The 26,870-nt window shown below is 41.5% G+C and overlaps 2 protein-coding genes and 1 non-coding gene across 3 annotated transcripts in view; 1 reads left to right on the forward strand and 2 right to left on the reverse strand.

Annotated features, from left to right (window-relative positions):
• Positions 1-1,195: 1,195 nt before the first annotated feature.
• LOC112227886 (phosphatidylinositol-3-phosphatase SAC1-B) lies at positions 1,196-16,728 on the reverse strand. Its single transcript, XM_024392866.2, has 18 exons — positions 16,575-16,728; positions 15,909-16,006; positions 15,152-15,226; positions 14,872-14,999; positions 14,041-14,190; positions 10,814-10,873; positions 10,664-10,697; positions 9,906-10,007; positions 7,491-7,663; positions 7,172-7,320; positions 6,880-6,978; positions 6,594-6,732; positions 5,459-5,528; positions 5,199-5,271; positions 4,648-4,741; positions 4,455-4,547; positions 4,263-4,320; positions 1,196-3,998 (listed from the first exon to the last, which is right to left on the reverse strand). The coding sequence occupies exons 1-18, from the start codon at positions 16,601-16,603 to the stop codon at positions 3,862-3,864; spliced, it is 1,761 nt and encodes a 586-aa protein (XP_024248634.1). The 5' UTR covers positions 16,604-16,728; the 3' UTR covers positions 1,196-3,861.
• A 133-nt stretch (positions 16,729-16,861) lies between these two features.
• On the forward strand, positions 16,862-16,934 carry trnar-acg. The gene has a single exon. It is a non-coding gene; the product is annotated as a tRNA-Arg (tRNA).
• Positions 16,935-17,694: 760 nt separating this feature from the next.
• The window catches only part of LOC112227878 (Wilms tumor protein 1-interacting protein-like), a 35,500-nt gene continuing 26,324 nt past the window's right edge, over positions 17,695-26,870 (reverse strand). Inside the window, exons 6-8 of the mRNA XM_042309949.1 lie at positions 25,785-25,836; positions 20,014-20,082; positions 17,695-18,978 (exon numbers count right to left, since the gene is read on the reverse strand). Of these exons, the coding sequence (XP_042165883.1) occupies positions 18,835-18,978; positions 20,014-20,082; positions 25,785-25,836 (265 nt within the window). The 3' untranslated portion in view covers positions 17,695-18,834. The remainder of the gene's footprint in view (positions 18,979-20,013; positions 20,083-25,784; positions 25,837-26,870) is intronic.

Raw genomic sequence — 26,870 nt, forward strand, 5'->3', positions numbered from 1 at the left:
TGAGGTGGCTGGTATATCTGTTACATCTGCTATCCTACTCCTCAGCAGATAAAACATTACACATTAAAGTTAGTCTCAGCAATGTGACATAGATGCAGAAAAATAAACAGCATAGTGGGTCAATTTCCGCAACAACTCAAAGAGAGTGTTGAAACGCAAGGCTCAACTTCCACGCTGCGAAGGGAACCTGTGCACATGCAGATACTGTGTGACTGTGTGAGAGCGATGTCTTGCATCGCACTCTTCTCAATATCTGCGGTCCTGCTAATGGCAAAATCATTTTCGCTGTCTACGTTTAATTATACTACAATGACGGCAACGCCGAAACACTATTGACTCTGCAACACAGTATCACATATTGTGAAATATACAAATGACTTATTCAACATTTGTAACAGTCACACGAAAAAGTATAGCCTACTGCCTTTGAAATGCAATGAAAACTAAATTGTGTGGCGGACACCATTTTTTTTTTTTTAAATATACAATTATTTGTGATAGTTGGTTGACATTTCAAGGGAAAAGCACGTTAAAATTCAAGAGAACATTCTAATGAGATTGATCACTCAATATGAAAATTAACTGTTAAATGTGACCTTTCAGGTATTTTAAATGTCTCTAATGTCTACTTGTCAATGTTTCTTAATGTCTAATGTCTTTTTTGTTAAGTGTCAGACCCCAGGTAGACTAGCTTTCGTCATGGGGTCAGCTCTAATGTGGATCCTAATAAAATCAACATACTGACATACTGTGCCTCAGTGCATCATAGATGGAGGGAATAACACCAAGAGCAGGCTGTATATGCACATCCTCAAACTAAAGTATGAACATTTTGTTCAAAAATTAAACTACTTTCTGTTGTGTACCAGCACTAGTAAGGGTGGGTACCACTTTGTGGCACTATGCCACCTAGGGAAAAACTTCCAAGAAAATAGTTAAGGGCAGTTCTGTTGTTTTCTGAAAAGAAATCAGACAATGATTAACCATTATCTAATAAAGAATACACTTGCTCAAATGGACTGCTACACACATTCATAAACTACCTCCTAAAGGAAATTGATTTTTATTACGGTACCAATAGTATTTTCCATATTGTCACTTGAAACTTAACCAGAACACACTATGGACAATAAATATGCTACATTTTGTGTAAAATATCAATTTCTATAGAACAATATTAGGAAATGGAACAGAATGACTGATGACACATTTATTACACATTCTTGGACACAATGTTTTAAGTGACAAAAAAACAAAATAACAAATTAAAATCCTGGAAAATAACACCCCCAAATTAAATCCTCTGATAAACAAAACAAGTGACAATAATATAGGCCTAGAAAACAATTAAAACTGGTCCAGCTTGTTTTCTTATTACTGCATTGAGCCAACAGTAGCAACCCATTTTCATTGGTAAAGCAGTCAAACCAAAAATATTTGTCTAAAACCGCTCAAACATGACTCAGCTTAAATAGCACATCATTCTTACAAGCATACAATGATTTGTCATTACATGAAATTGTATCTAGGTTAACATGGCACCTAAATCATCTGTTTAAAAACACAGATCAGCAAGAGACACTATGCTGGCCGCTTCTTGTATTTGATAGGCTTATGGCTGATAATGCACAGCGGAATGTACTGTTGTCCATTTGCATGGCATCCTATGTATACCAAGGGTTATAGCTACAGCAAATGAGCCATTTCAATATGTAGCTTTGAGAAGCATAATAACCAACTTATGCTTCATCATAGTAACCATACCCCAATGTATTATTGGACCACTACATTTAAAGTTATAGGACATACATATTCTCATTGTCGTTTTGTACCACTACAGTTGAAGTGGAAAGACACATAAGCGGCAATATAATCAATTTAATATTACATACTTTAACATTCTCAGATCAGCAGGTGCCACTCTGACAGCAGGTAAGGTAAGTGTGATCCTGTAATGATTATGTACACTATACACCAGGGTTGGGCTCAATTTAATTTCAATTCAGGAAGTAAACTGAAATTCCTATTCCAATTAAACATGTTCTCAATGCTTTTCAATGAGAATACAATTGTGAATTGGATTTTACTTCCTGAATTGAATTTATATGGAATTGGCCCCAATCCTGCTACTAAACACCCCGTCTCTTACCTGTCATAAGGCAGCATAATTTGACTTGGGGCTAGTGCTACAGAACAGCCAATAATCAAAGGGTAAATAATATAGAGAAAGATTGTGTGAGAGTGAGCAACAGTTCACATTCCCATCCAGAGACACACTAAAACAAAGAAATTGTCATAGGGGACAAGTGGCATTTAAAATCCCCAATGCCCCATGAGACTTTGGTTCGTTTAAATGCCCAGTTCAGTCAAAAACTATATTTTCCCATGATTAATATATATTACCAGGTTGAAATAACACTGGGAAATAATAATGCTCTTCTAGTGTTAGAAAAGACTGCCTGAAATTTCAGCCTGTGTTGGTGGGATGGAGTTTTGACCTGCCTGGTGACATCACCCGACGGTAAAAATTAGTTAATAAATTAATAAGAAAGATTTCCAAACCTCTGCCAATAACAGCTAGTTCAGTTTACCCCTCCCCTAAAACCATTCCCAGACAATTATTTTCTTTTCGACCATTTTAATTGAAAACAATAACAGTAAGGTACTTAGCGGTTACCCAGAAATAATTTGATATCGATATAAAAATGGCTGCATTTGGACCTTTAAATCCATGCTTCATTATTAGCCTAGGTCTGGGCCTCGCAGTCTACTGGTCAAAGACAGATCCTACTCACTATAGTATATAGTTTGATGCTCTCTCACACCTTTTAGTTGTCAGAAACTAATGAGGATTTGTCTTTCCAGCTGTTTCATGAAGCTTTCCATCCCTGGGAAGACTAGACAGCCAGACAGACAAACATTCCTCTCGTCACATCTCAGAGGAATCCTCATGTGAAACCCTTTGAGGGTCTGTCTGTGCACTCAGAAGTGCAGTGATTGAGAATAGTATGGCCAGTTACAATGGCATTAATGGTGGTGGGACACCATAACTAAAGTTCCCTATTGAAACAGTTCGTCCCATTCTCTCCCCAACTATTGGCCAGCTAGCACATTCTCTAGCTGACTGTTGGCCAGCTAGAAAATTCTCTCCCCAATCACTGGCCAGCTAGCACGTTCTCTTCCTGCCTATTGGCCAGCTAGCACATTCTCTCCATGACTATTGGTGAGCTAGTTTTGGGATCATGGCTTGGGCTGGGCCGTCAGACAGCTGACATATTGGGTGCCAGTGGCTATCACACTAAGACACCACGTTCAGGTCAACCCTTCAGGGGCAATAACACAAACAATATGGCAACCAACAGAGAAAATATGACATGATGTAGCTAGAAGGCGACAAATCAATAAAAACAACGACAAAAAGGGCAAGATTTTTGAAAAAGTAGTTCCCGTGTCAAGGTTGCTATGGCAACAACAGCAGTGCCAGTGTCCGTTCATATGCATTCCGTGCAGAAGGGTAACTGTGTTACTGTAGTGGGGTATTGTATCATAAAATCAGACAGTTTTCAGCTTATACAGTCAGTCTATGGACAAGGTTAGGGATCTTCCCCAGCCCCAGTCCAAACAATGTGCTTAGTGGTGTGGACAGCAGCAGGCCAGTGCAGAGCGAGTCCCTGTATGCTTCACAGCCCTACATCATACACCTGGCCTTTCTCTCACCCCATCCTCCTCCTCCTCCTCTTGCCGTTGGATCAGTAATCAGTACAGGCTCCAGGCCCGCTGATGCTGAGGGAACGATGATGAAGAAGAGTGGGATGAAGAGGAGAAGTCTGTGGGGCGTAGCTGCTTTCCACACGCACACATTCAGTCCATCTTCTCCTTCTGGACCAGCTTGGGAGAGTCTACAAACTCCCGACCGTTGAAGAGGATGACGCCAGCCGTCACGAAGCTAGCTGTGCCCCAGAACAGCACATACGCCAGGGTCTCCGTCCACGTGTCACCTGAGGGGACACACACACACACACACACACACACACGGTCACTACGGGTAATAACTAAGTACCGAAAAAGTTCCCATTGATAGCACATACTTGCCTAGTCAGTACAAGTAGAAACAGTATTGTAAAATTAAGTACTGCAAAATGTGTTTATGGACCAAATCTTAACTTGAGATCAGAGCAGGTGTAACTAGAATTTTCAAATAAATTCCATGCCCCTATTAGGATTCAATGCAGAATTGACAAGAGAGTCCACTGCTGTCTTACCAGCCATGAGGAGGCAGATGATACACATGGAAAATGCCACAACCATGATAATGGGCAACTAGAGGGGGAGAGGGGAAACAGGAGTTAAATAAGATAACGGAATCTCAATCTACCGCTTGTGACTGAAACCAACACATATTGTAGCCTATCAGTATACATAGCACTGATCAAGCCTAGCCAATCAGATCTCACCGTGAGGAACTTCCAGTCTTTGGTCTCGTGAAGGGGTGTGGTCATGTCTGCCTCATCAATGGCATAGTTACCCAGGAACAGATCAATAGAGTCCTGATGATCAGGAGAGATGTCTCAATTATCATTTACCACACACACACACACGTCAAGGATTTACAAAACATGACTAATAACTGGCGCACACTAGACACACCTGTCTGAAGCCGTCTGAGAAGTTGTTCTTGTAGTATCTGATCATGGAGTTCCAGCCGTCCATCACCAGCCCCCATTGTGTCCTCTTCCCTGTTCTGAGACATGAGCAACGCTTCAGTCATCCCTGTCATAATCATCTCTCACACATACTACAAATAATCATCATCATCGTCATCCTCCACCCTTTCATTGAGCACACTCTTACTCAGAGTTGTCTTCCTGGTTATCACAAAAATCACAAGCAGAACATCCCTGTTCTTAGGGCACCAACATCCAGTAGGATGTTTTGATGTGGTTCATAGCCAATAATGCATGGCCAACTTCATGGGTGTGACTGACAGTGGGATGGTACTGTGCCAGCAGAAAGACAACTAGTTCTCTGTCATTCTATAATGGACAAGTTCTATTGGAATCCATAATATCCTCCTACAGCCAGGTGAACTCAGTGACTTCCTGATGGAATGGAGTGCGTTTCTATGAAGAGAGCTAGTCCTGTGCCTTAGTTTGCTAATCACCAGAATAGCAAGAAACACGTGAGCCCTTCTCTCTCACCTTGTGAAGTCTGTCTTCAAGGCCCCTGTGCCAGCATACTGCTTGGCACACGCATTGGCATTGTCTGCCCACGCTGCAGCCAGCAAGGGTGAGAGAGGGAGAGGAAGAAAGAGAAGAAAAAAACAGATTTAGTCAGTGGAAAAAGGGGAGGATTTCAATCATGTTAAACCAAAGTGTTGGAATAATCTCATAAGGAAGACACTGCTGTGCTCGTGCTGGCAGAGGGGTAGGAAAGTATGTAGATTTCAGCTGAGGATCACCATTTTTGTAGATCTTCTCGAAGTCGGCCTGATCTTCAATCCTCTGGCCCATGTGGAGAACTCCCAGTCGCTGCAGATAAACAAAGATGTGTGGTGAGATACTGCAGTGGCCTGACTACAGGGGGGGCAAGGCGGAACCAAGGTGGTCGCAATCAGATTCAGCACTGTTGTTTACCCGAAAGACCTTGATGCAACTTCACCTTCGTCACCCTGTGGGTCAACTAGCAGCCTTACTACACTATTAATAGATGTTTCAATGACAGTTTAACCCACAGTGCTAAAACTGTTTAATAAAAAACACAATGGTACCTAAAGTATTTATTGTACCTGGGTGAGATGAGACCTGACCTTTTCACAGCCCACATAGGGTCAGATAACTAAACAGCCCACAGTCAACTAAAACAGCACATATAGGGTCAGATAACTAAACAGCCCACAGTCAACTAAAACAGCCCACATAGGGTCAGATAACTAAACAACCCACAGTCAAAGTCCACAGAGACAGCAGCTTTAGTCAGAGGCCTTCAACATAGAGTTTGGGTTTTCCCCGTCTCTGTTATGTCGGTTTGTTGCTCATTTGCAAATATGGGTCAAGTGAGTCAAGGTAATGTAAGTTGTGAAACGTATGACTTTGTCAAGTCAAAAGGTCTATGTTAGGTCAAAATGGACGAGCTCCTCATAAAATGTAGTTTCCATTAAGATTTTTACCATTGTTTTTACAGAATGTAAAAGGGGAGGCTACGTCTACACTTTTATTGAACAGTAAAACTAAAACTCCTGAGGTAGAACACGGAGGAACATGACATTACTCATTATGTCAAAGACACAGAGAGAGTGAGTCTAGATGTGGTGAAAGTGTATAGATCAGGAATGTGAAACTCATTCCATGGACAGCCTAGTGTCTGCTGGTTTTTGGTTTTTCCTTTCAAGTAAGACCTAGACAACCAGGTGAGGGGAGTTCATTACTAATCAGTGACCTAAATTCATCAATCAAGTACAAGGGATTAGAGAACCTGCTTCCACTTGGCCCTCCGTGGAATGAGTTTGACACCTGTGGTTAAGATGGATGTGGTAGAAGTGTCTAGAACTAGTGGGAGTGTCTATATATTGGACATGTCTGGTTGGTGGTTCCCACCTCCAGCTGCGACTGCAGTGAGCGTCGTGCCAGCAGACTCTGGATGACGTTGGTACGGTCCAGACAGTCCATGCAGTTACTGCGGAACATCCCTTCCTGTTGCACCAGAACGTTCCCATCCACATCAACCAGGAAGTACCTGAACAACCAATCAAACAATTTGATTCCTATTTGATATTACAATAACATTTGTCCCAAAACAAATCAGCAAACCACAGACGGAGATGAACACACAGTACACACAGTACACAAACTCATCTCACGACCATGCAGACTAAATACTTACCCATACTCATCCTGCATCTCTGTCACCATATCGACTAAGATCTGCAGGCGATGCCACCTCATCCGACTGCATTCCTTGTGGAAGTCAAACGCTATGTACCTAGAGGTGCACGGTACAGGGAGAAAGGTATGTAAAATCCAATTAAATCATTTTCTTTAAGGGGTTATTTGGAGTTCCATGGCTTTAGACAGAATGTTCACCCCTAAAAAAAAAATTAGACATGAATGACGTTAGAAGAAGACGGGCAAAGTGGGAGCAGAATGAATGATGGGGAAAAGCTTATAGTCCTTACTTGACCATGCCGTTGCCCAAGCTGGACACCATTTTGTCAAAGGCCTGTTCCAATTGTTTCTCTGAGCCTTTCTGGTCGATCAGATTTAAAATCACTTGCTTTCCATAAATGATGATCTGCGAGTCAAAATGCCTTTGGAAGCCATCCAGCTGTGAAAGCAGGACAATAAAAGGTAAGAAAGACTTGACTCAGTATAGTAATACTCAATATCACATACCTCTACTGTATTTAAATGACTACTACTACTGTACATTAAAATGTTTTTACATTTAAACATTGAATATGAAAAATGATATGAATATTTTAACAGGTAGCTTACATGGTTGATGGTTTTACTGATCTGAGGTTTTGGTTTGTACTTGAGGTTGGGTCTTTGGGACCAGTAGAAGGGGATGGAGCCTCGGGTCTGTACGAATGAGGCCTTGCCCCCGCTGTACTGGACAATCTGCTCCGTCTCCACAAAGTTAGCTGCATGACCCTCTGAGTCAATGCCTGATGGACCAAATAGACATTATGTAATGATCCATCTGAGTGAGGAGTGTTTGACAGTAAAAATATAAAGAAGTGGACAGGCCAATATTATCTGCAAAGGGCTGGAGTGTGTGCAGGGTTTTGTTCCAACCCAGCTGTAAAAAACCTGATTCCACTAATCAAAATATTGATTGAAGACCCAGTTAGCATATAACATTCTGAGAACCATATGTTTCTTAGAGCTTAGTGAGAGTGTGGATGTCCTATGGTTATTTAGCAAAACATCTTCCCACAACTATCTGGGAATGGTGCAGGATAGTTCATTGCTTTGGAACATTCTCAGCACATTTAAGATATATATATAATAATGTTATTTACTTGGCATTTCATTACCTTAACAGAACATTTACTAAAAGTTCAAACATGGTTACATTGACTTTCAATGTTTGTAATGTTCTAGGAATGTTCTCCAAGTGGTTTAACATTGGGAATAATTCTAAACTCAAATGAACAATTTTGTATTTGTTAGAAAAATATATGGCATGCTAGCTCCATCCTGGTGGCGCAGTGGACTAATTCCATGGATCGAGAACAGAAGAGCATAGGGTTGAATCTCACTGACGCCATGCCACAATAAAAAATATAAAAAAGTTTGAATGATTAATGCCTAAGCATATGAATTTCCATGTGTCACATCTGTGCACAAAACAGTTAACCCAAACTAAGATAGCAGTGTTAAAAGCCCTATTGAAATATTTGCTCAGAATGTTAATAAAACCTAACAAGAAAACTTTCAGGGAACCAGTAAAACATTTAGAACATCCCTGCAAACAAACAAAAAACGTACTTTGACAGCTTTGCACAGCCTTGTCATTCTCTCAACCAGCTTCATCACCTGGAAAGCATTTCAAATAACAGGTGTGCCTTGTTGAAAGTTAATTTGCGGAATTTCTTTCCTTCTTAAAAGAGCCAATCGGTTGTGTTGTGATAAAGCAGGGGTGGTATACAGAATATAGCTCTATTTGGTGAAAGACCAAGTCCATATTATGGCAAGAACAGCTCAGTTAAGCAAAGAGAAACGACAGTCCAACATTACTTTAAGACATGAAGGGCAGTCAATACGGAAAATTGCTATGATGAAACTGGCTCTCATGAGGACCGCCACAGGTAAGGAAATTAAGAAGACCCAGAGTTACCTCTGCTGCAGAGGATAAATTCATTAGAGTTAACAGCCTCAGAAATTGCAGCCCAAATAAATACTTCAGAGTTCAAGTAACAGACACATCTCAACGTAAACTGTTCAGAGGACACCGGGTGAATCAGGCCTTCATGGTCAAATTGCTACAAAGAAACCACTACTAAAAGACATCAATAAGGAGGAGACATGCTTGAGCCAAGAAACACAAGCAATAGACATTAGACCGGTGGAAATCTGTCCTTTGGTCTGATGAGTCCAAATTTGAGATTTTTGGTTCCAACCGCCGTCTTTGTGAGACACAGAATAGGTGAAAGGATGATTTCTGCATGTGTGGTTCCCACCGTGAAGCATGGAGGTGTGATGGTCCTTTGCTGGTGACACTGTCAGTGATTTATTTAGTATTCAAGGCACACTTAACCAGCATGGCTACCACAGCATTCTACAGCGATACTCCATCCCATCTGGTTTGCGCTTAGTGGGACTATCGTTTGTTTTTCAACAGGACAATGACCCAACACACACCTCCAGGCTGTGTAAGGGCTATTCGACCAAGAAGGAGAGTGATGGAGTGCTGCATCAGATGACCTGTCCTCCACAATCACCCGACCTCAACCCAATTTAGATAGTTGGACTGCAGAGTGAAGGAAAAGCACCCAACAAGTGCTCAGCATATGTGGGAACTCCTTCAAGACTGTTGGAAAAGCAGTCCTCATGAAGCTGGTTGAGAGAATGCCAAGAGCGTGCAAAGCTGTCATCAAGGCAAAGGGTGGCTACTTTGAAGAATCTAAAATATATTTTGAATTTGTTGAACACTTCTTTGGTTACTACATGATCCCATGTGTGTTATTTCATAGTTTTGATGTCTTCACTATTATTCTACAATAAGGAAAACCCCTTGAAAGAGTAGGCGTGTCCAAACTTTTGACTGGTACTGTATGTATTACTGTTTGGCTGGAACAAAAACCCCTGCACCCACACCGGTCCACTGTGGAAAAGATTGTCCATCATCCCTGCTCTAGTCAGAAAGCTCCAGTTAGACGTGCTGGTGGATGTGGAGTCAGTCACCTCTGACGTAGTAACGTACTCCAGCCCTGAAGCAGCTCCGCCTGGAGATGATGTTCCAGTCAAAGATCTTCCCATTGATGCAGCAGGACTTCATAACGATGACTGGACAACACATGGTTAGGGATAATACGGTCTTAACCTTTAAAGCCTAACTTTACCTCCTGAATTCAACCTTTCTCTGCCTCCTTTTCAGAAAATATTTTGGAGTTGGGCCTGCTGTGATGCTTAGAAACGTGGGCTCCATCACAATATGTCAATGGATCCACTTTCCATTCATTGTCTGTGAATACAATATCCCTAATTTCCCAATTATAATGCGACGTATATGAATCTCTAGCTCCCCCTTGTGGCTAAAGATGAAAACCGCAAGTTAACTTCTATTGATATTCATGGTCTGTCAAACAGTTTAAGTTTTTCTCAGGGAAAAGAATGACAAGACTAATCCAGAGTAATGGGCTTTACATCCAGTCACTCAGGCCGCCAAACCCCAATATGAACGTAAAAATGACCATGTGATCTAGTGTGCTCCCATCACAGAGGGTAGATTTCCAACCAATGACAGAATACAGGGTTTAAACTGCAATGCTGTTTAACAGTTCATTCACTCTAAACAACCGCCCCGTGAATGACATCTCACATGGGTAATATCTGTTGTCTTACAGGAAGTGGTAATGAGGTCTTCCTGTTTATGAGAATTGAAAAGGAGGGAAAAGTCTTCATCTGGAGTTTGTAACAAATAAAAAAACCTGAAAGGATACAGCCGTGGACAACTGGGAAAGCAAACCTGTGCAGCTGTCAAGAGAAGAACAGAGACAATGCAGTTTAGAAAGATCATAAGATCTGTACTGGAACATATTCATTTTATATTTAACACAAGTGGTTTTAACATGTGTCAGCTCTGTCCTTACCTCTGGCTGTGGCAGGAATTCTCTCAACAGGTGACCATTCCACACAAACCGCTGATCTGCCTAAAATGAGGGCAAGAAAACAACACATCTTTATCATACCATTCAACTTGTTCCCACATGCCCTGCATAGGAAATGTCTGCATCTGGACAGGACACAAGTACAAACACATTACTCGTGTTTTCATGACTGTATCTCCAAATGGAAACATGTTTTTACATTATTGTCCTCCCTCATACAGTTGAAGTCAGAAGTTTACATAAACTTAGGTTGGAGTCATTAAAACTCTTTTTTTTCAACCACTCCATGAATTTCTTGTTAACAAACTAAAGTTTTGGCAAGTCAGGTAGGACATCTACTTTGTGCATGAAACAAGTCATTTTTCCAATAATTGTTTACAGACTGATTATTTCACTGTATCACAATTCCAGTGGGTCAGAAGTTTACATACACTGAGTTGACTGTGCCTTTAAATAGCTTGGAGAATTCCAGAAAGTGATGTCATGGCTTTAGAAGCTTCTGATAGGCTAATTGACATAATTTGAGTCAGTTGGAGGTGTACCTGTGGATGTATTTCAGGGCCTACCTTCAAACTCAGTGCCTTTGTTTGACATCATAGGAACATCCAAAGAAATCAGCCAAGACCTCAGAAAGAAAAAAATTGTAGACCTCAACAAGTCTGGTTCATCCTTGGGAGCAATATCCAAACGCCTGAAGGTACCACGTTCATCTGTACAAACAATAGTACGCAAGTATAAACACCATGGGACCACGCAGCCGTCATACTGCTCAGGAAGGAGACGCGTTCTGTCTCCTAGAGATAAACGTGCAAATCAATACCAGAACAACAGCAAAGGAACTTGTGAAGATGCTGGAGGAAACGGGTACAAAAGTACCTATATCCACAGTAAAAACGAGTCCTATAGACATAACCCGAATCACCGCTCAGCAAGGAAGAAGCCACTGCTCCAAAACCGCCATATAAAAAGACAGACTACGGTTTGCAACTGCACATGGGGACAAAGATTGTACTTTTTGGAGAAATGTCCTCTGGTCGAATGAAACAAATTATAACTGTTTGGTCATAATGACCATCGTTATGTTTGGAGGAAAATAGGGGGAGGCTTGCAAGCCGAAGAACACCATCCCAACCGCGAAGCACGGGGGTGGCAGCATCATGTTGTGGGGGTGCTTTGCTGCAGGAGGGACTGGTGCACTTCACAAAATAGATGGCATCATGAGGTAGGAAAATTATGTGGATATTGGAAGCAACATCTCAAGACATCAAGTCAGGAAGTTAAAGCTTGGGCGCAAATGGGTCTTCCAAATGGACAATGACCCCAAGCATACTTGCAAAGTTGTGACAAAATGGCTTAAGGACAACAAAGTCAAGGTATTAGAGTGGCCATCACAAAGCCCTGACCTCAATCCCATATAAAAATGTGTGGGCACAACTGAAAAAGCGTGTGTGAACAAGGAGGACTACAAACCTGACTCAGTTACACCAGCTCTGTCAGGAGGAATGGGACAACATTCACCCAACTGATTGTGGGAAGCTTGTGGAAGGCTACTCAAAACGTTTGACCCAAGTTAAACAATTTAAAGGCAATGCTATCAAACACTAATTGAGTGTATGTAAACTTCTGACCCACTGGGAATGTGATGAAAGAAATAAAATCTGAAATAAATCTCTCTTATTATTCTGACATTTCACATTCTTAAAATAAAGTGGTGGTCCAAACTGACCTAAGACAGAGAATTTTTACTTGGATTAAATGCCAGGAATTGTGAAAAACTGAGTTTAAAATGTATTTGGGTAAGGTGAATGTAAACTTCCAACTTCAACTATATATATATATAAATATATATATATACACACACACATATACACACACACACACACACACATATACACACACACATATATACACACATATACACACACACACACACACACACACACACACACACACAGTGGGGCAAAAAGTATTTAGTCAGCCACCAATTGTGCAAGTTCTCCCACTTAAAAAGATGAGAGAGGCCTGTAATTTTCATCATAGGTACACTTCAACTATGACAGACAAAAAGGAGAAGAAAAAAAATCCAGAAAATCACATTGTAGGATTTTTTATGAATTTATTTGCAAATTATGGTGGAAAATAAGTATTTGGTCAATAACAAAAGTTGATCTCAATACTTTGTTATATACCCTTTGTTGGCAATGACAGAGGTCAAACGTTTTCTGTAAGTCTTCACAAGGTTTTCACACATTGTTGCTGGTATTTTGGCCCATACCTCCATGCAGATCTCCTCTAGAGCAGTGATGTTTTGGGGCTGTTGCTGGGCAACACGGACTTTCAACTCCCTCCAAAGATTTTCTATGGGGTTGAGATCTGGAGACTGGCTAGGCCACTCCAGGACCTTGAAATGCTTCTTACGAAGCCACTCCTTCGTTGCCCGGGCAGTGTGTTTGGGATCATTGTCATGCTGAAAGACCCAGCCACGTTTCATCTTCAATGCCCTTGCTGATGGTAGGCTTTGTTACTTTGGTCCCAGCTCTCTGCAGGTCATTCACTAGGTCCCCCCCATGTGGTTTTGTGATTTTTGCTCACCGTTCTTGTGATCATTTTTTTGACCCCACGGGGTGAGATCTTGCGTGGAGCCCCAGATCGAGGGAGATTATCAGTGGTCTTGTATGTCTTCCATTTCCTAATAATTGCTCCCACAGTTGATTTCTTCAAACCAAGCTGCTTACCTATTGCAGATTCAGTCTTCCCAGCCTGGTGCAGGTCTACAATTTTGTTTCTGGTGTCCTTTGACAGCTCTTTGGTCTTGGCCATAGTGGAGTTTGGAGTGTGATTGTTTGAGGTTGTGGACAGGTGTCTTTTATACTGATAACAAGTTCAAACAGGTGCCATAAATACAGGTAACAAGTAGAGGACAGAGGAGCCTCTTAAAGAAGAAGTTACAGGTCTGTGTGAGCCAGAAATCTTGCTGGTTGTGGGTGACCAAATACTTATTTTCCACCATAATTTGCAAATAAATTCATTAAAAATCCTACAATGTGATTTTCTGGATTTTTTTCTTCATTTTGTCTGTCATAGTTGAAGTGTAACTATGATGAAAATTACAGGCCTCTCTCATCGTTTTAAGTGGGAGAACTTGCACAATTGGTGGCTGACTAAATAGTTTTTTGCCCCACTGTATATCCATCCCCTCATTCTCTCACCCTTTCCAGCAGGCTCATCTCCTGGAACTCAGGACTGGTGTTGGCAAGTCTCTGCAGAGTGTGGGTCAGGTCGTAGTCTGTAGCAAAGTAGAAGCCGTCTGTGAGCAGAACACTGTTGATCATGGACAGGAAGGCTTTGTTGTCCTGCATCTGATGGGGTCAGAGGTTAAAGATGGGTCAGGAGGCAGGTTGAAGAAGGAAAGCAAAACAGAAGTTAGGTGGAACGGTGGTTAGAAAGTATCAGATGACCACTATATTTCTAAAATAATATATACAAGGAATCTAAACTGAAATACTATAAATAACATTTCCTCCAACAGTAATTCAACTTGAATCCAACATAGAGATGCCCACTAATAGAGAAACACTTGTCTAGACTTGGGGACAGAACAGAGTGTTCTTGTAACAGCTACATGATGATGATACAGTCTGAAAGCAGTACTTGTTCTGTCTGTGAGAAGGGGTCTCGTTCTCTGACTGAGAGACAGCTTTGCCCTTCACATACACTCGACTGTCTACAGACACACGGTCTGTCGTTGACTGGCTCCATAGCCAATTCAACACAGGGCATTTATGTCAGCGCCTAGCATTCTCTGTCCAATATGCTGCTTTCCTATTGGTCACATACAGTCGTGAAGGAAAGTGACTTCTGCAGCTAGCAAATAACCCAGAGCATCAGGCTACGCTTTTTGACATCCACATCAAAACAACCCACTGTCATTAACAAGGAATCATTGTGAAACACTCTCTTCTTGGCCTGAAACATCCACAGTCATGTTGAGCTTGGGTGCTTGTGGGCTGGTACTGGGGCCCCAACTCACACCTTCCTACCTGGTTGTCTGTCAGGTGCAGCACAGTCTTCTTGTAAGAGATAACGTCAAAGTCCATAGCCTTCCACACGGCATGGCCCAACAGGTCACCCACCTTCTTCTTCTTTGTGATAACGATGAGGTACGTGCCTGTGGAGGGTAGGCAGAGGAGCACAGGTAAAGTAAACACTCTCCCTGTTGAGAACATTTGTGTGTAATGCACAGGTAAAGTCTTCTCAATGGATCATTTTACTGGAGAGTATGAACTGACTCACGTTGAAAGAGTGCAAGATTGAACGTACCTGCCACCAGACGGATAGTTCCCAAGATCCCACATATTGGCCTGGTGACCGCATGGAGAGGAATGTCCTTCCTCACTAGAGGGACAGAGACAAATAGTAATTTTTTAATTAAAAAACAACATTTTAGTAATTTAGCAGACATGCTTATCCAGAGCGACGTATGAGTGCATTTATTTTCATTTTTTTGTTGTACTGGTCTCCCATGGGGATCAAACCTTACAACTCTGCTGTTGCAAGTACAGTGATCTACCAACTGAGCCACATCATTTTTTCATTGCCTTTATGATCACAAACCACCATTTGCTCATCTTTTCAGTTCGCTGCAGCTAGGGACTGGAACGAGCTGCAACAAACACTCAAACTGGACAGTTATCTTAATCTCTTCATTCAAAGACTCAATCATGGACACTTACTGACAGTTGTGGCTACTTTGCATGGTATATTGTTTTTTCTACCTTCTTGACCTTTGTGCGGTTGTCTGTGCCCAACAATGTTTGTACCCTGCTTTGTGTTGCTACCATGCTGTGTGTCATCTTAGGTCTCTCTTTATGTAGTTGACTCTCTCATCGTGATGTGTGTTTTGGCTTATATTTTTATTAAATGTCATTTTAATCTCATCCCCACAGGAGGCCTTTTGGTAGGCCGCCATTGTAAATAAGAATTTGTTCTTACCTGACATGCCTAGTTAAATACAATTATGTGGACTTTGGTCATCATATCATGATGAACGCGCACAAACACAGCGTACTCAACATACCGGTGAGGATCATTTCTGTGGACACCCTGTCAATGGACAATACATCATTGGAGCCGTCATCACATGCCTCAATGTAAAACTTCTCTGGGGTAGTGTGCCTAAGGGGGGAGAGTGGGCACAGAGGAGAGAGATACAAAATCAGTGACCTTGGTAGACGAACATCTGGCATGGTGAATCGCGCCTTATACAAAGGGAAACAAACCATTGGCTTGATTTAGCAAAGCTCAACATAGTGGCTAACGTCACCACAAGCTAGCTCACACATACTAGCTGGCTCAATGGGCTAACTAACGTTAACAGCTAAGCTAACTATTTTTTAGCTAGCTAGCTGCTTCATCAACAAGATCGATTGAATTCTACCACTCAATTAAATCGAAAGGCAGATGGCTAAATAAGTACTGTTACGGACAACACAACTACACATCATTGACATAACTGTAAACTATCTACAATACTGTAAACTGAAACAAATCCCGCATACGAATGACTGCAGCCTGTAATTGCTGTTGAACGTTCGCTAAATAGTTTATAATCTGCTAGCCAGCTCTAGACGTACACCTACGGCAATTTTCTCTCATCACAATATGGCCATTTTTTTCAGAAAAGTTGTACTAGCTAGCTTCTGAAAATAAAAGACTGAAAACTATATATATTTTCAAGACTTACAGGTTGAATTTCTCGTAGGCGGTCGCCATCTTTAGAGGAGGTCTGACATAGTGACGTGCCAATGAATGCGCACATTGTATATTATGGCTGGACCGGAATTCGCGTCCAGGGTCAGACAATTAGCGTCGTAGTTGCAAACTATGATAAAGTACAGGCAGCTACTTATTATGTAGCACACACAAATACATTATTTGATCAAAGTTAGAGTTCAGTAATCGCACTATTACTCTACGAATCCTCATTTTATGATAACTTTATAAGGCAACAGTTCTTACACCAATTTTAGCGGGCTAGTGGCGCAATGGATAACGCGTCTGACTACGGATCAGAAGATTCTAGGTTCGACTCCTGGCTAGCTCGTCCTTTTTTCATTCCGGATCTTCTCTGATCTTTATATTCTACGAAGATTAAGCTATTGGTTGTTTGTTGTCATGATGAAGGAAGACTTTATTCTTTGTTTCGATACTATCATAAATTGTTTGATTGAGTTCGACTCTTGGCTGACTCGGATCCTCTGATTCGGACCTTTTCCTCGCCAATGGGCTACTGCATATTTGATTCTGCACTGCCGCGAGTTTGTTAAAAAAACAGCGCTGTCTGGTCTAACGTTACTGCTCATATTACAGTTGATCAAACTTTTGTATTCATATGTTTTTGTGTCCCAATAGCCTTAAAATAACAATCAGCAGTTGTTATATCCATACATTAATGCTCTGTACCCCTTGATTATTGAAGAATATCATTTATAAATGACTCATAAATGTATTTTAACTGTCGTTCCCCATCAGAACCAAAATATATAAGCTTGTTTTACGCAATGTTTGAAAAAAAGTAAATGTGAATAAACACTGTATAACCTCAAAACATGGAAAAAACGAATTTTGCATCCATAGCTATGACTATGGATAGGAATTACATTTCTCCAGCCCAATCTATCAATTTTTTACTGAAACAGTGGTGGAGAGGGCTTTGTTTTCGTTGCAACTGCTGATTGCCCCTTTAGGCCTACATTTATTTGGATTATCCTAAATACCCGTGTAAAGATATACCCACTACAGGTGTGCAAAAGCTTTTGTTGTATATAGGCTACTTCTTCATGAAGAAGAGACAGACAATTTGACAGGCTATTACAATGCATTTATATATATATATATTTCTTATGGACATCTCTCAAATCATTTTTAAATATAGTAAGCCACTGGAATACAAATGATTAATGATCATGGGAATTGTTAAAAACAAGCATAAATACTGTATAATAAATCATGAAATATGATAGACTAAGCTTACTAAAACAGAATCATTTAGAGTCACTTTTTTATCACTGCAAAACAAAATGGGTTCAGGGCATTCGGTGGTTTATTTATAAACATTGTTGACCCGGACATAACATATTTGGGTTAATAATGCAATAGAAAGTATATGCTAGGGGTGGTGTGTGACAGAGGACAGTGGGAATATTAGCCCAGTATCAGTGTTGGGAACAGAACATCCAGGGTTCATTTAACAATAGAAATGTAACACTAATACAACATGATTCCCATTGACATGGAATAATACAGGACCATGTACAGTTTGTGTATTAAATTGCTAACTTTGACTTTCTAGACAATGCCTGCATATTAGCTAAAATGAGCAATTCATTTCTAGTATAAAATGTCATGTAAACACACCTTCATAACCCACACACGGAGACATACAACAAAATTGGGCAATTTCTCTATTAAGCCATGCAAACTATTTCTACTGTATCAGTATCTACAAATACATTGATTCAAACTGAGCAACTGAAATTGGTGGCACACAAAGGGGAAAATGAAGATCAAGATATTTACACATAAGCACATGAAGTATAAGTCATTAAAATATAACTGTGCTTTGGCATTGGTATTTAAATATATATATATATATATATATATATATATCAAATAAAAAGTTTGTTATTTCCAGATTATTAACATTCGTGTCAGATGAAAGTTCAACACTTTACAACTAATAAACAATGTCTTCAATAGAGAAATGGATTTTTACATAAAAAATAATAACAGGTAATTTACAAGCACACTCCCACACACGCAATCAATCAATCAACAAATCGCACAATTAACCCTAACAGAGACATAACTTACATCAGAGATGTACAGTAAAGGCACACATTATCATCCAAACCATTACAGACAGATTTTTTTTGGCAGATTGGTTGTGGTTGGTTATTGGCAGTTAGTTCAGAGGGCCACCTGGTGGCACCATGCACTAGATCCTAAAACTGGTGCTGGTAGGAGGCAGCGGTGGGCGAGGCGCAGCCCGGCTCGATGTGCTTCAGGTGGCAGGCGTGGCAGAGGAGGTGGCCGTCCAGCGGGTAGCAGCGGTGCCCCTCCTCGTCGTTCAGCTCCATCTGACAGTCCTACAGACCAACACAGAGGGATGAGGAAGATAAAAGGGAAAAGCCTATAAAATAAATCGAATAACACTTGAACATTACCCCAAAAGGTGATTGTGATTCCATCGACCCGATTCTATGGGATCTGAACGGCAAAATGTGCATTCAAAACGCTGGTTTAAAATACACATGTCTATATCCCAGAGGTATAGCTATCTATGACAGCAAGGTGAATTGTGGGCCATTCTATCCCCCAATGTAAACATATTTGAGAACAAAACCTTGTCAAAGGCGAAATAACTTGAAGAGATTCTTAAATCCCCTTGAATTGCCCAGCAGGCTTGACAGACTATGAGAAGGGCAGTTGAGAAGGGCAATTGTTTAACTGGCTTCCTTCCACAGTGGAGCAATTCAGAGAGACAGATCCTCAAAAGCTCTCGTCTCCACACGACTCACTGCTGTTTGTTTTCAAGTGCTCTCAGAACTCCATATGTCAATCAAATGCTGTTGAGGCGGGAGTCAGGAGAAAAGGCACTTGAGGAGAATCAGACAGTGTTGACGAGCAAAGCAAATTAACATGTGCTTGAGCTCCTCCTTCTAGCTCGCAATTAGGACCAAGACTGTAATTAAGTACTGGGACCACCTTGTCTATGATCTGTGTGCAGTAAATAGCTTTCCAGAATATGTGACCAAACGAAGTGAGACTATTCTCCTGACACTTTGTTTTTCCTTTAAAATTCTGTTTACTTTATGACGACTAAACTCAGAGGCCATAACCAAATCTCTCTAACGTTTATTTTAAAAGACTAAATGATGACTGAAATATGGAGTTCTTGATATGATGAGAAGGCTGACATATGGTATAGGATCTAATCCCTGGTATTTAAACATATTCATGTGGAGAAATAATGAGGCATTTTATAGTGGATATACTTACTAAGATGACAACTTTAACATTTAGTCTTATCACCAACAACACAGAACATCCAGTCTCTACAAGGATATAGGGAAAACATCAAGGAAATAGAAAAGGGAATTTGTATCTTAATGTTTACCCACTTCACAGTGATAGCACTCCACGTGGTAGTCTTTATCCATGGATACCACTCGGATGGTTTCATCAGAGCCCTGTGGAGACAGACAGCCTTTTCAGTGTCCACTGAACCCGAGTAGCTATCAGTATAGGCTGGATCGGTTCATTTAAAGCAGTTAAACATGGCATGCATGGCCAGGACAACTCTCCAATTTTTCCTGCGGCCAATGTCAGGTGTGGGAAAAACATGTGACAGGTGGCTCTGTTCAGTGGACTTTTAAAATTCTATTTAAAATATGTAGATATTTTAGCAGCCTCTCTGCTCCAGAGCGAATGATAGGTAGTGCATCCTAAAATAGTTGAGACCATAGAGATCCAATTAAATGATTCTATGGCTGTGACAACCACTTATCACAGTATGTACATTTTTCCTCAGTAGTTATCAGCAAAGATGTTTTGTTTGTTTGTTTAATGGACAAAACCATAAGTAGATCTTGGCAGTAACAGAGTGCATTCAATTCAGAGCACTTCTCATCTTCTGCAGGTGCAGGTGACAGTGGGAAATGCATCAGCCAATCAGAGCCCTGTAACCAAAGAGATCCTATTCAAATGGGATTCCATAGGTCGTTATCAGTAAAACGTCAGAATAAGGTTCAGAGCTTTTTTTATTTCACCTTTATTTAACCAGGTAGGCTAGTTGAGAACATTTTGATTCGCCTGCTTGGGGGGCAAGAAGTCACCCAGCTCCACTAAAAGCATTGACAACTACTGTACATGGTGTTTTTAATGGATTGTTAAATACATGTTATAACTATTTGGTTTTAATATCATCACCTTGAAGAGTATAGTGAGAACTACACATTTCAGATTATTCCACATTTAGCTCGATCATCAGAGTTATGCAGTAAGTAACAGCATGTTTGTCATGATAAAGAAACATCAATTGATCATGTATTTTCAGATTCGTGAGGATAGCCTATCCATTTGGCATGTAGCTAGCTGTTGAAAAGGGTTCATGTTAGCTAACTGGTAGCTTGCAAGGTAAACATTATCAGCTAACAGAACATCGGCAAATGAGCCCTTCTGCTACCTCTCATTCCTGTAAGGTATAATTCACTTATATTTTCGATCACTCAAATATCCAATTAATGGTGGCCAATATTGAGAGATATCATGAGGCTACCCTCCTTGCCCCCCAGCAGACAAATCAAACGCTCTGCACCTTATTGTGACGTTTCATTGATAACGACCTACAGTATTGAGATGCTGAGATCCTTAGATAGCCTACAGTACATTTGTTTTTTAATGCTGAGCGTCCATGGATAAAAATATCCCTTTGCGTTATATGCCTCTGTCCATTGCCTTTTCATTTAGCCTGATTCTTTTTCGGCTATAGTTAGCCGTGATTACTAACAGGTACAGTAAGCTAATTACTGATGATATATCAACCAGCAGGCAAGCTAATTAGGCTTTGTCCTGACATCCATATACAGTGCCTTGCGAAAGTATTCGGCCCCCTTGAACTTTGCGACCTTTTGCCACATTTCAGGCTTCAAACAGAAAGATATAAAACTGTATTTTTTTGTGAAGAATCAACAACAAGTGGGACACAATCATGAAGTGGAACGACATTTATTGGATATTTCAAACTTTTTTAACAAATCAAAAACTGAAAAATTGGGCGTGCAAAATTATTCAGCCCCTTTACTTTCAGTGCAGCAAACTCTCTCCAGAAGTTCAGTGAGGATCTCTGAATGATCCAATGTTGACCTAAATGACTAATGATGATAAATACAATCCACCTGTGTGTAATCAAGTCTCCGTATAAATGCACCTGCACTGTGATAGTCTCAGAGGTCCGTTAAAAGCGCAGAGAGCATCATGAAGAACAAGGAACACACCAGGCAGGTCCGAGATACTGTTGTGAAGAAGTTTAAAGCCGGATTTGGATACAAAAATATTTCCCAAGCTTTAAACATCCCAAGGAGCACTGTGCAAGCGATAATATTGAAATGGAAGGAGTATCAGACCACTGCAAATCTACCAAGACCTGGCCGTCCCTCTAAACTTTCAGCTCATACAAGGAGAAGACTGATCAGAGATGCAGCCAAGAGGCCCATGATCACTCTGGATGAACTGCAGAGATCTACAGCTGAGGTGGGAGACTCTGTCCATAGGACAACAATCAGTCGTATATTGCACAAATCTGGCCTTTATGGAAGAGTGGCAAGAAGAAAGCCATTTCTTAAAGATATCCATAAAAAGTGTCGTTTAAAGTTTGCCACAAGCCACCTGGGAGAGACACCAAACATGTGGAAGAAGGTGCTCTGGTCAGATGAAACCAAAATTGAACTTTTTGGCAACAATGCAAAACGTTATGTTTGGCGTAAAAGCAACACAGCTCATCACCCTGACCACACCATCCCCACTGTCAAACATGGTGGTGGCAGCATCATGGTTTGGGCCTGCTTTTCTTCAGCAGGGACAGGGAAGATGGTTAAAATTGATGGGAAGATGGATGGAGCCAAATACAGGACCATTCTGGAAGAAAACCTGATGGAGTCTGCAAAAGACCTGAGACTGGGATGGAGATTTGTCTTCCAACAAGACAATGATCCAAAACATAAAGCAAAATCTACAATGGAATGGTTCAAAAATAAACATATCCAGGTGTTAGAATGGCCAAGTCAAAGTCCAGACCTGAATCCAATCAAGAATCTGTGGAAAGAACTGAAAACCGCTGTTCACAAATGCTCTCCATCCAACCTCACTGAGCTCGAGTTGTTTTGCAAGGAGGAATGGGAAAAAATGTCAGTCTCTCGATGTGCAAAACTGATAGAGACATACCCCAATCGACTTACAGCTGTAATCGCAGCAAAAGGTGGCGCTACAAAGTATTAACTTAAGGGGGCTGAATAATTTTGCACGCCCAATTTTTCAGTTTTTGATTTGTTAAAAAAGTTTGAAATATCCAATAAATGTCGTTCCACTTCATGATTGTGTCCCACTTGTTGTTGATTCTTCACAAAAAAATACAGTTTTATATATTTATGTTTGAAGCCTGAAATGTGGCAAAAGGTCGCAAATTTCAAGGGGGCCGAATACTTTCGCAAGGCACTGTGTGTCCTTTTTCCTCCAACCTTTACAAACTACAGCATTTGAAATAGGCCTACACATAGGCCAAGATTGGCAAGATGGTAGTTGTGTAGAAACTTGTCCTTTGGCCAATACCAGCATTCTGAACAGTACTGTGGACCTTCACCTGAGAAAACAGCCAGGTGTCAAAGACCAAGGCTAAACCAACAGTCAGCTTCTGACAGACAGTCTGGGTTCAGCCTGCGACAGCTTCAGAGGGCAGGTACTACAGCTGGAATGTTCCGTATATATTAGACTTTCACTAATTATTACTGTCATCACGCAAGCTATTCATCATGGTCATGTAGTTATATACCATTGTTATGTGATAGTGAAGTAAGGCTGGTCAGAAATGACATTATGATAGAATTAACTATTCAGCCAACTGACTTCTTATATTCTACATCAGCCAGACACACTCTGGAGGGTACATGGAATACTTTCAGCTATCTATCAACTCATTTAAAACCAGTTATACACATTAAATAAAACCTATTCTAAACTCTCCCCCTTGTACTGTAGTGGTCCTACAAACCACCTGCTAGTAGGCATGAATTTATCTGGCCTTTTTCATGACAAAGTACATGCACGTCCAACACAAACTGCCCCCCCCACCCCCCAGCTCTGAATTCTACCCTTATAGCCTCAGTGAGGAGGGGCTACATTCCTGTAAAGTCAACTCTAATTTTGGACATTTTTTTAAGAGGGAGGGATAACGTTTAGGGTAACAGTCATGCACTGAGTGAGGCATTAGGGTGCAGTGCCTGCATCTGAACCACACACCAAAAAATGCAAACAACACCCCTCCCAAAACCACCCCACGTAGGCCTACACACAGATGTCTGCAATAGAAGCCCAGCCCTGAATGTATACCTCAGTGGATGGTGTCCTAGTAGGGCCTCTGGTTCAAATAGTGCTCTTTCAGATACTTTGATAGTTTGATTGAGCCTGAATGGAGTGCCAGATCGTCTGGGTTTGCTCTTTTGGGACTATTCCATTGGTTCCATTTGCGCCAGCTCAATCAACCACTAAATAAATAAATAAAATGTTTGGGGGGATGTCTGCTGACCTGCGTGTAACTATGGCAGCCATTACAACAAGAGATGTTCCCAGGTCTGTTATCAGGTTGGTTTATTGGTTCAGCCCAGACCTTAGACTGAGTAAATAGCTGTAAAAATTGATGTCTTCCTGAATCCTGACTGCAGCTTGCTTGGCTCAGGATAGAGCCTGCAACGTCTGCTTCCAACTCACACTCTCAAACACGTAGATCCCCTGAATGCCGCTCACTTTCCATCCCACTTTCCAGCTCACACTCTCAAACACATAGATCCCCTGAACCCCTCACTCTCCAGATCCCAATCACCTGAATTCCGATCACCTGTTCACACACCTGTATGTCATTATCACACACTATTTAGTTCAGTTCTTTGCACCCCATCATTGTGAGGTATTGTTTGTTTTGTGACACACTTCTATTCGGAGTGCTGTGTTTCCCCTTAATTTACCCCTCCCGTGTATGATAGTTTTTGCCTGCCTCACTAACGACGCCTTTTGCCTATTCCCTGCCTGTACTTAGCCTATCGGACCTATTGCCTGATCTCATGGACGACGTTACTATCCTATTCCCTGCCTGTACTGTTGCCTTTTTGGACCCCCTGTGTATGACCTTCTGCCTGCCCCTGGACCCAGCTACCTGCCTCCTCCTGTGGTCTTTTACAAATAAACACCTGCTGCGCCCTGCGCTTGAAACCAGCTCTCTGTCTCCCATCATGTTCATTACAGAGCGAGACTTCAGAGACGTGTTCCAAATGTTTAAAGAGGGAAAGCTGATCATCATGCCTGAGATCCCTTTCAAGTCCCTCTACATCCAAACAACTGCTTAAAGGGATACCTGCTCATGTGCAACATGTTAAAACACAGCACACCCCTTCCTCCTTCTCCGGCACTAGAGCCTGACCTAGGATAGTAGCATACTTGATCGTTTGCTATTGCCTCAGTAGGATCCTTAATCGGTTTCTACTGCCTCAGTAGAATACTTGATCGTTTGCTTCTGCCTCAGTAGGATACTTGATCGTTTCCTTCTGCCTCAGTAGGATACTTGATCGTTTACTTCTGCCTCAGGATACTTGATCGTTTGCTTCTGCCTCAGGATACTTGATCGTTTCCTACTGCCTCAGTAGGATTCTTGATTGTTTTCTACTCCCTCAGTAGGATACTTGATCGTTTGCTTCTGCCTCAGTAGAATACTTGATCGTTTGCTATGCCAGAGAAACTCTCTCCTCACATCTGGCTCATGTCTCAGGTTCAACACTGGGGTTGGTTATCAATCTTTACCCTGAGGGAATCAGGTCAGGGGTTGCAATGTGACTGTCTATATCGACATGGGATGGGACTGGAAGTGTTTGCATCGTAAACCATAATATATGCCTGAACATTTTGATTATCATTCATCATTACTATGGACAGGAGTTCTTCCTGTTGAAATCACTTTGCAGACAGGAACCATTCCAGGCCCTGTTCATTATACTAGTAGTCAACCGATCAATTTGGTATTTTTATCATACATGACATGAAGATGATCAGAAAAACACCTATTTTATGGCTATATACATGTAAGTCCTTAGGCTATTACTTGAAGATGTTGTGTTCAAAGAGAGCTTACCTCTGAAGGCAGAATGGGCTGGTTACATGCTGCACATTTGGGGGCCAAGACCCTGAGAAAACGAGGGAACAATGAAGATAAATCAATTGATAAAAATAATAACAGTTTCAGACTGAAAATATATGTCTGGTTTATATTGGTTCCCTACAGAAAGACCACCAGGCTTGATATAGATACAGCACTTGTATCTGTTACTCTTTTTTCTGGATAATACTTCTAACCCTTCTTCCTCTCTTTCACCAGTCCCCCCTTTGCCCCTTCCCTCCTCCTTTGCCCCTTCTCTCCTCCTTTGCCCCTTCCCTCCTCCTTTGCCCCTTCCCTCCTCCTTTGCCCCTTCTCTCCTCCTTTGCCCCGTCTCTCCTCCTTCGCCCCGTCTCTCCTCCTTCGCCCCTTCCCTCCTCCTTTGCCCCTTCTCTCCTCCTTTGCCCCTTCTCTCCTCCTTTGCCCCGTCTCTCCTCCTTTGCCCCTTCTCTCCCTCCTCTGCCCCGTCTCTCCTCCTTTGCCCCTTCTCTCCTCCTTTGCCCCGTCTCTCCTCCTTTGCCCCTTATCTCCTCCTTTGCCCCGTCTCTCCTCCTTTGCCCAGTCTCTCCCCTTCAGTGTGTGTGTGTATGAGAGCGTTGAGACTGCTAAGGAAAGGTGGTGAGTCTCCAGGTCTGCAGATGTGCTGGCTCAGCCTCACACGTGATTCAACCAATCCAGAAAAATACATTCATTCTTTCCCCACACAAACAGACGCACACACCGTGTGCAGCTGGCTGGCACCTGAATGTCTGAGTCTGTAAAACAAAGGCCCTCTCAGTGTAGTGGGCATGATTAGGTCTGATTGAGAAACCACACACATTTCTTGTCCTAGATATATGCGTAATAGGGTATCCGTATTAAATTCCTGTTTTTCCTGGACTCTGTGCAGTATTTATAAGAGTATTATTGTGTTAATAGCCCAGTGTAATACCACGGACTTTGATTTGCGTTTAAAGGATAGTTTACCCAAATTACAAAATTACACATAGTTTCCTTATCCTGTAAGCAGTCTATGGACAAGGTATAACAGCAATCCATGCTTTGGTTTAGTTTCATTGGCACTGT

The sequence above is a fragment of the Oncorhynchus tshawytscha genome, linkage group LG03 (assembly GCF_018296145.1).
Source record: "Oncorhynchus tshawytscha isolate Ot180627B linkage group LG03, Otsh_v2.0, whole genome shotgun sequence".
NCBI lineage: Eukaryota > Metazoa > Chordata > Actinopteri > Salmoniformes > Salmonidae > Oncorhynchus > Oncorhynchus tshawytscha.

Bases quoted from the DNA above. Each gene is read 5' to 3' on its own strand.
- LOC112227886 (XM_024392866.2), bottom strand. From the start codon at position 16,603: ATGGCGACCGCCTACGAGAAATTCAACCT. The intron at 4,742-5,198 runs GTGAGAGAGAAG...CTCATGTCTCAG, and splicing joins TTGAAGACAGACTTCACAAG to AACAGGGAAGAGGACACAAT. The intron at 4,548-4,647 runs GTGTGTCTAGTG...CCTGATCATCAG, and splicing joins TCTCAGACGGCTTCAGACAG to GACTCTATTGATCTGTTCCT.